Raw genomic sequence first — 9,385 nt, 5'->3', positions numbered from 1 at the left:
CGATGGCCAAAAGTATTAGCACCCATGCTAAAGTTGACTGAAAAGAGGAATATAAAATCATCTTTTGGAAATTGATCTTAATGCCTTAAGTGAAAAATTAAGAAATATCTAACCTTTAAGGACACCAATTTTCTTAGTGAATGAATAATGTATCATTAAAATTATCCACATCATCACATACCCTTCACCATACCTAGAGATTGGCATGGGTGTTAGAGCAGTTAGCCTATTAGCTGGTTTGATGCTCATTGAGCTCAATGCAAATCAAACCAGCTAATAGGCTAACTGAAATAACACCCATGCCAATCTCTAGGTATGGTGAAGGGTATGTGATGATGTGGGGCTATTTTAATTCCAAAGGCCAAGGTAACTTTATCAGGATGCACAGTATTCTGGATCCATGAAATAACTGGCCTTTAAAAATAAAAATCTGCCTGTCTCTATAGGAATTTAACATAGGGGTGGGAATACTTATGACCCCTGTATTTTAAGGAAGAACATTTATTTATGATACATTATTCATTCACTAAGAAAATTGGTGTCCTTAAAGGTTAGATATTTCCTCATTTTTCATTTAAGGCATTAAGATCAATTTCCAAAAGATGATTTTATATTCCTCTTTTCAGTCAACTTTAGCATGGGTGCCAATACTTTTGGCCATCACTGTAGGCTATACTGTAGATCATTTGAGTCTAAGCTATAGTAAAAAGAGCCATTGTGTTGTGTGTACTATTTACAAACAACTATTTACCCCCACACACACACACACTCACTCATAAGCGAACACACACACATAAAACACACACACACACACACACACACGCAGACATGCACACACACATGCAGGCAAGCAGACACGCACACACACACACACACACACACACACACACACACACATTAACAAACACACACAGAGAACAGAGAAGCACACATATACACAAAAGCAAACGCACACATGAAATAGTGACAAATTGCAGTGTGATTTATTTTTAGAGAGAATGTTCAGGACTGAGCAGTCATATTTTGTACCACTTACTTTGCGGTACATATAGTTATCATATGTGTTCAGTAGACTGTTTTACGTAGGCCTAATTGTAGGCTAACTATTCACACAAAATATGATTTTAACTGAAAATACCTCATCTTCAATCCTGTGAGTGTGAAGTGATGGAAAGCTGCTTGTAGTTGCTGCTGGGTGAGGTGTCCCTCTTGTGGCCAGTCCATGTACACACTGGTGACCCAGGATAACCTACCCACAATTCCAGTTTATCAATATGGCTGTCTACATTTGATATGTTTCTAATAATTTCAACTTGTCTGGGACAATACTTTCTGTGTACATATTTATGAAGGATAAATAACATACACCGGAACCTGTGATGTTCACGACACTGAGAATGTTGCCGCTCACGTTGCTGGCGGATACTTTCTCTCATGCATTTGGCGCCGAATTTCCAAGTGAGTTATCAGCTTCCTAAATTAGCTTGCTAGCTAGCCTCGAAACAAAAGTAAGGTGATAGTTATCCAGCTAGCTATGAAACGCAATGCAGTACCAGATAATGGAACATTTACTCTACTCATTAAAATGAGTTACAATACATTTACACTTCATTCATTTCTTGCTAACAGTATTATCTGACCTAAGTCTTTGTTGGTAAACCGAAGTTCGCTAAAGTAACATTAGCTAGCCAGTCAGCTACTGTAACCTTTCATGGTACAAGACTAGAGTACCGGACATAATTCTAATGTTAGCCTATAAACCGACTATTTGTATATTGTAGAACTATTTGGACTTGTGGCATGAATTTCTACTATACAGCGAATTACATAGTGGGTTTGTTTTAAATCCTTAGGTAATTTGGATAATGTGCGACGCTACACAGAAAGCTATGTATTGGCGCTGTGGCATAACCGGTTGTATATTTACACCGCTGCGGCTGTCGTTGTGGGCATATGGTTTGCCCTTAACCTGGTGCTGAAGAAGGTGAATTGAAACTTTGTATATTTTCCAAGAGTCAATAACAAATCCTATATGCTGTTTTGATGGACTGTCAAATCTGTTAAAAGGTGTTAAGTCTCATGTTGTATTATGCAGTGACCTTGCTCGGTTTTTATGCCATAGATCGTCTGGTGGTTAAACGTATTTTTGTGTTCAAGAGCACATCATAAGAACGCCAATGTTGTCATGTATTCCTGCAGAAGAAGGTCGTTACACCTGTTAGTCCTTGGCGTTACCAAACGACAGAAACGGAGGAAAAGAAAAAATATCCTGTAAAGGAGAAAGTGGAACATGTGTCTGGACTAAAGATTTTTTACGGATCACAAACCGGAACTGCAAAGGTATGAAGTGCATTCATGCCAAAGACAGACAAAACAGTCAGTGTGGGGAGTAAAGTCAATGTTATTAGGGTCCTACAATGATGAGATACTGGAATGGAACTGCATCTATTTTTGCAGTTTGTATACCAATTGGTAGTGATAATCACAATATAAGTGTTCTTATTCTTTATTGGATACTGCTTATTTAAACACATGGTTCATCTCAGGGGCATGCCACTTGTTCTTTTGTTACTGTATTTTTTGGACATTGGATGTGTACTAGCCCCATACACAAGTTATGTTGATCTCCTCCATGATGCAGAGCAAATCAGACCTTTGAGTAAGGTGCACCGATAACCACTATTCCATCACTCTGCATACCTTTTGAAGTCTTCTTTACAATAAGGTTTAGTAATGTTGCCTCATGTTTTATCACCTGCCTAAAGAGTTTTTACACAGAAGATTAATCTATTTTGTTGAGCAATAATGAAACAATTTGCCATTCTCACAGAATCCCAGTTTGTGTTGTAAGCTGTGAGTGCTGACTACTAGATAACCAGGCTAAAGGCTCTGTCTCAGTTTAATCACACTGTTCTTCATTGTAACAAATTCATGTACAAGTTTGTGTACAATTTTAAGATGGTGTTTTCTGTGTAGGGATTTGCCAAAGAGCTTGCTGAAGATATCAAGAATCTAGGACTTATATCTGAGGTGATTGACTTGAAAGATTATGATCCTGACGACAGACTATCAGATGAGGTGAGATTGGTTAATTTCCTCCAACTTGAGTTTGTGTGTGTGTGTGTGTGTGTGTGTGTGTGTGTGTGTGTTCGCACCTGTGTATGCATGCATATGCTCATACTGTACTTGTTATCTCGCTGACACTTGTTTAATCCCTGTGCAAAGCTTAAATCCATTAGCTAAATCTCTAGAAAGGTCATTATCTTGAATTTTGTCTGATTGCTCTTTCAATGAAGTACCACAGACAGACATATTGTATGTAGAACCTTTTTCCTAACTTGTGTTATTTCTAAATTGCTGAATGATGTATTTTGACACGCAGTCAGGGCAGAGTAACTGATCTTGTGAGTTAGTTCTTTATGTATTACATCAATTGGCTCCCAGTCGTAATGGCCTGCCAGGGTGATGAATGAACTCCAGCAGATTTCTGGGAAGTGAATGATCAGTTGGCTACTGAGGGAACTGACAAAATATTTCAACCCAACCCATAGTTCAGGCCTGCACATAAACCAAATCAATACAGGGACTACAGACCTCTTGCTTTCTTGCATTCATCCATTTTACATACATCAGTGTTGTGTTTGGGCTGCCAATCAGGCATTCTTTGGTTGAGCCAGCGATTAATATGGTTGACCGATCTCTTCATCTCAGGAAAAATATCAAAGGAATTATTCTTACATTATTTTTATCCAAACTATAATTTATTCCTTTATTTAACACCTCTCTCTCTCTACTGATAAGACCACTGTAGACAGGGTTTTCTGGAAGAGGAGAGAGACTTCTCTGCATAATCTGTCTGCCTCTTCACCCCCTCCATGTTTGGATACTGTCTGTCCACTAGCCACTTTTTACCACTGTCTTACTGCCTCACTGTTTGCGTGCTATATTAGCACATATGCATAACCCCTCCCTCCATGCCACAGACGAATTGTGGCCACACTTATACCTTTTCTTATAAATATACATTACAATATGTATATATTTGTATATATATATATATATATATATATATATATATATATATAGAGAGAGAGAGAGAGAGATATGTATATATAGATATAGTTTTCAATGCCACAGACGAATTGTGGCCACACTTATACCTTTTCTTATAAATATACATTACAATATGTATGTATTTGTATATGTATATATATATATATATATATATATATATGAGAGAGAGATATGTATATATAGATATAGTTTTTTCTATAGTTTCACCTTGCCTACTCGCCGATATGTCTATATTTATTTTATGCTGGTCTCTAGACTTTATTCTTGCACTGTTGGACTTACTCATTTGCACCATCACCATGACACTCACTCACACAGAGCAACTTACCTTACCTTACTATGCACAAAGAATCACAGGCTCAGTTCCTGCCTCAGTCAATGCAAGCGCCACTTGATTAATCACCCACTGTGTGGATACTGTTTTTAGAATTGCTTTAGATTAAGTGTTATTTAGTATAATTTGTCTTTTAGTATATTCTTTATCTTCTACTGTCCTTATTGCTTAGTTGTGTTTTTTTATATTATATCCTTTTAATTACTTTTTTCAGCTGTTAGTGAATGTGTGTGTGATGTCTATATGCTACTGAGACCTTGAATTTCCCCTGGGGATCAATACAGTATCTATCTATCTATCTATCTATCTATCGATCTATCGATCTATCGATCTATCGATCGATCGATCTATCGATCTATCTATCTATCTATCGATCGATCGATCTATCTATCTATCGATCGACAGACACTGCAGATAAGTCAGTCAGGGATCTCATGTTTCTGTTGGCTGTCGGGGAAGCCTCTGGCCTGGAGGAATGCAGAGCCTTACTTAGCCTTTGGCTACCCTTTTGTTTATTTCCAGTGCACAAGCAAAGCGGTGTGTGTGTTTCTCCTGGCTACCTACACGGATGGCAAACCCACAGAGACTGCAGAGTGGTTTTGTAAATGGCTGGAGGAGGCCTCCACAGATTTCAGATATGGCAAAACCTACCTCAAAGGCTTGAGATATACTGTGTTTGGCTTGGGGGACTCTGTCTACACCGACCACTACAACACGGTGAGATAAACATGTTTTGCAGTGGTGGCGCAGAATGTGATGGTGGTATGAAAGTAGTCTACTTTTATAAGTATGAGAGTACTTTCTTTACTCTTCCTAATGAGGGATATAACTTCTTTGGGAAACAAAATTATGTATGCCTAAGTCTGGTCGAGAGTCGACATGTAGAGTTATCTAATTAGTAGTGTATTCATGGTTCAAAAAACAGTTCTCATAAATTCACAAACACAGCAGTTTGTTAATGGTTACTCTTTAGAAGCACAGGGTAAAGGGTTGTTTACACCAAGACTAAACTAATAGCTAATATGAATGACTACGTGCACACATAAACTATAGCTATAATAACATGAAGAACGATGTCGTTGGGCATCACTTTCAGAGCGATTTTGAGAACGATAAAAAGCTGACAGCCATTCAGAATCCATCATATTTTAGCCATCACATTCATCAACACGGAGACTTTTCTTATCCCTGGTCAATGTGGATGCTTTTATTGTTATGGTTATAGTTATCGTTCCCGGTGTGAACGGCCCTTAACACCGAAACCTTCCTTCTCTCTGCCTCCCCCATCTCTCCCTCAGGTGGCTAAATGTGTCGACAAGTGGCTGTGGATGCTGAGCGCCTCACGGGTGCTGACGCGCGGCGAGGGCGACAACAACGTGGCCAAGAGTCGGCACGGCAGCGTGCAGGCAGACTTCCAGGCGTGGAAGGGCCGACTGCTGACCCGACTGCAGGCGCTGGCCCGCGGGGAGAAGAAGAAATGCAGCGGCCAGTGCAAGAACGGCACCTGCAAGAGCAAGAAGAAGAAGAAGCAGCAGCAGCAGCAGAGTGGGGCAGGAGACGTGGCGGGGGACGCGGGGAAATGTTCCAGCGAGCAGAAGCAGCACAGCTCTGAGGTCAGTGGAAGGTGCCGCTGTCGCGTACTGTTGGCCAAGGAATGTCATCCTCTTTAAAGGAGAATTCCGGTGTGATATTGACCTAAAGTGTATTGAAACATGATACCGAGTGTGAACGTATGTCTCATAGCCCATCTCGGCTTGTCCCCTGCACTCCAAAATCTGGCGCTAGTTAGCCGATGCTACCAACAGCTTTTTCAATAGTGGTGCTTCGGCATCGGACAGTATCTTCACGAAGTTTAGCGTTTGCAGCCATCTTGAATTTAGTCACGATAAGTCGAGCAACGAGTAAGAATGAACAGGTATGATAAGGGATCAGATTCCAAAAATAATTCAGTGGAAATGCATGGATTCCAGTTTCTTCCAGTAGCAGCAACTGGAATCCATGCTACACTAGAACTGCTGCTACGGTAATTTTGACCGTTTAAAAAACTTGCGCGTAAAATGACTTTAAGAAAAAACATACAGTCCTGCTGGTTGAATGTAAAGTTTAAAATCTAAGGCTCAAAATGGGTGCTTACAGCAGTTCTACTAGTTGTGAAATTAGGGCACTTCTAGTGTTAAGGCCATTTGGGTTGGTGTTGAGATTTCACAATACATTCAGCTGAAGGCTTTCATTCTCCTCCTCATACACTGCAAAAACGTCTTATCTCACAAAATGTAACCAAGTGTTATCAATCTTATATCAGGATCAAAAAATCTACTTGCCATTGTTTTCAGTATAAAGAGACTCACCTAGCGCTTTCTCGTAAAATCATTTGACTTAATTTAAGAGTTTGACTTATTTTAAGAAGTCTCATCCTGAAAACAAGCAAATTTGTCTGGGAGTGTGTTGAGTAAATTTGACTTGATAAGACTCCTTAAATTAAGTCAAAATTATCTTTAGAGAGTGCTAGGTAAGTCTCTTCATACTAAAAACAATACCAAGTAGATTTTTTGATCTTAATATAAGATTAATAACACTTGGTTAGATTTATTTTCATGTTTAGTCTACATTTCACCATACTTGTTTCCAGGTCTATATGCTAAGCCAGCCTGCCGTTTCACAGTAAAATATCACACATTTTTAGCTCTCTCAAAAGCTCTCTTGTCAGGCGCTTAAGTTGATCCTGCTGGTCCACATGCTGGATAAATGACTTTAATCAAGTGCAGTGAATTCTCCCCTGCTCCCCATAACGGCACACCTGCGTCCTGATTTAATTAAGCCCCGGGCCACCCAAAGGTAACTGCAGTAATAAATGTTTCCTGCGTCATACAGTGCTTCATCATTTAGTTTTTTTTGCACTGGCCCTGTAGCGTGTGAGGGTGACTTAGCAAGTTAGGTGTGTGTGTGCGTGTGCGTGCGCGTGCATGTGTGTGTGCGTGTGTGTGTGTGTGTGCGTGTGTGTGTGTGTGTGTGCGTGTGCATGTGGGTGTGCGTGTGCATGTGGGTGTGCATGTTCATGTGCGTGCGTGTTAGTAAATGGGGGTCATTGCAGGTAACAGAGTGGCTGAGCCTGCTGTGTTTGCCTCCCAGGAGGAGCTGGTGGAGTCCAGCAGCGACGCAGAGAGCAGTGGCGAGGAGGAGCCAGGCCACGGGTCCGTCATCGATATGGAGGACCTGGGGAACGTCATGAACCGCATCAAGAAAGTCAAGGTGACATGCTAGCTAGCTTTGCTTTTTTTAGGCGTTTATGTGGCTTCAGAGTGCTTTTATGGAGATTCCTTGCCATACAGAAGTAAGTCCCCAAGAACGTGCCAATGTGACTGATGCAAGAATTTCACTGGGACACTCCTACAAGCATGAGGCGGAGGCAAAGATTTCCTGGATGCACCATCAAGTCCATAATTGTCCAAATCAAAAACCTCAAAGGCTGTTATCCTGCTTATATCACCACACAAAGCTCATCTGTTTCTATTAAAATGATAATTTTGGTGCCACAGTCTAATAGAGCCTTTGCCTAATACCAATCAGCTTTCATAGTAACCTTTGTTCAAAGTGAGTGATTGATTTTTGAATGGTGATTCAGCTTTTGACTGGATCCATATGCAGGGTGTGTATGAAAAATTTGAACGCTGTATTGTTATAACATTTGTCAGATTGTGTTCTGCATCCTTTAATGACGGATGTTGAAGTGTATGAGCTCAGCTGGTTTGGCTCTGACCTTATAGCCGTTTAAATGAGAGCTGATGAGGCGCTGTGTGGAGCAAGACCTCAGAGACAAGTGGGGTGGGACTGGAAGATGATCACCAACGCCCTTCTCACGGATCTGTGCCACAAAGATATGCTGTAAACTGCATTTGTTGACCTAGAAAAAGTGTAACCCCCGCCCAATATGGTTTGTCAGATTGCATTGCTCTATAAGAGGGTTCTTTAGAATGCGTTCATTGCTACCAGTGAGAGTTAGCCTTGACATGGTTCTGGCACTCTCCTTTACTCTGCAGTCAACAGCTAAACGACTTGTGTAAATGTGTTAACCTGTGAGAGCTTACAACTTACAAACCTTTGTGTGTATCAACGCCCATGGTTGCCGTGTCTGTCAAGTGCAGGTTTTAAATGTGTCCGTTTGCAATAAAGCCAATATACAGTCCAAATGTTTGACTTTGCACGTGTTGACTTTACAGGGCTGTTCAGCTGTCTGTTCTGTGCTCATGTGCACTGCATAGGTATTATGGCTGGATATCTGCATTCTACACTATCCCTTGGTTGTCAGTGAACTAGAAGTTGGTGTGCTCAGTTTCCACAGGGTTAAGCCCATTAGATTGTACAGATTGGGGTATTGATGAAGAGGACACCTCACGTAGCCTGATCTAAGAGTCTCATTTGCACTGGCTGATAAAGTGTAATTGTGATTCAAACGCATACAGGGCTATCAGTCAGTCACTCAACTTTCTCAGGCATTTGGACACTCTGAATATTAGCTCTTTTGGCCTCATCTGCAGTCGGCTCTGGAGATATACGCTACATAATGTACCGTGATAATCACTCGATCTGCATTACTTGGAATTAATTAAGGTCACAAGGGAATGAGTATTGAGATTGAGGCCCATTAACCAAGAAGGGGAAATTATACATCAAAGGTCCCTGATCCCTGCAGGGATACAAAGGAAAAGCAGCCGCCTCATATTTAGTTCATTTTAGAAACTATTTTGTGCTTGAGCTGACCTGGGGATATAGCCTGCTTACCGAATGGTGTCCACACACTGCTCTCACTTCGGGGAGAGATATCTTGCCAAGTACCTCCGGTTATTATCTGTTTGGTTGCAGTTGGTGTGTAGCTCCCCACTTTTGTCTGCAGGGGGCAGTAGAGACACAGTTTAAAAACAGCAGATCAGTGTGGTTCAGTTTGCTGTTTGTTGTTCCTTCACATCACACCCAGAGGAA

At 40.8% G+C, this 9,385-nt stretch overlaps 1 protein-coding gene across 1 annotated transcript in view; it reads left to right on the top strand.

Moving 5' to 3' along the window:
* Positions 1 to 1,235: 1,235 nt before the first annotated feature.
* The window catches only part of tyw1 (tRNA-yW synthesizing protein 1 homolog (S. cerevisiae)), a 58,725-nt gene continuing 50,575 nt past the window's right edge, over positions 1,236 to 9,385 (top strand). The window contains exons 1-7 of the mRNA XM_048264448.1: positions 1,236 to 1,458; positions 1,854 to 1,984; positions 2,200 to 2,340; positions 2,977 to 3,078; positions 4,931 to 5,125; positions 5,707 to 6,021; positions 7,538 to 7,657. Coding sequence (XP_048120405.1) covers positions 1,380 to 1,458; positions 1,854 to 1,984; positions 2,200 to 2,340; positions 2,977 to 3,078; positions 4,931 to 5,125; positions 5,707 to 6,021; positions 7,538 to 7,657 — 1,083 coding nt within the window. The 5' untranslated portion in view covers positions 1,236 to 1,379. The remainder of the gene's footprint in view (positions 1,459 to 1,853; positions 1,985 to 2,199; positions 2,341 to 2,976; positions 3,079 to 4,930; positions 5,126 to 5,706; positions 6,022 to 7,537; positions 7,658 to 9,385) is intronic.

This window comes from Alosa alosa, chromosome 15 (assembly GCF_017589495.1).
Source record: "Alosa alosa isolate M-15738 ecotype Scorff River chromosome 15, AALO_Geno_1.1, whole genome shotgun sequence".
NCBI classification, from domain to species: Eukaryota; Metazoa; Chordata; class Actinopteri; order Clupeiformes; family Clupeidae; genus Alosa; species Alosa alosa.
Note: the sequence above shows the minus strand (reverse complement) of the source record. Positions and strands in the feature narration are given on the sequence as shown.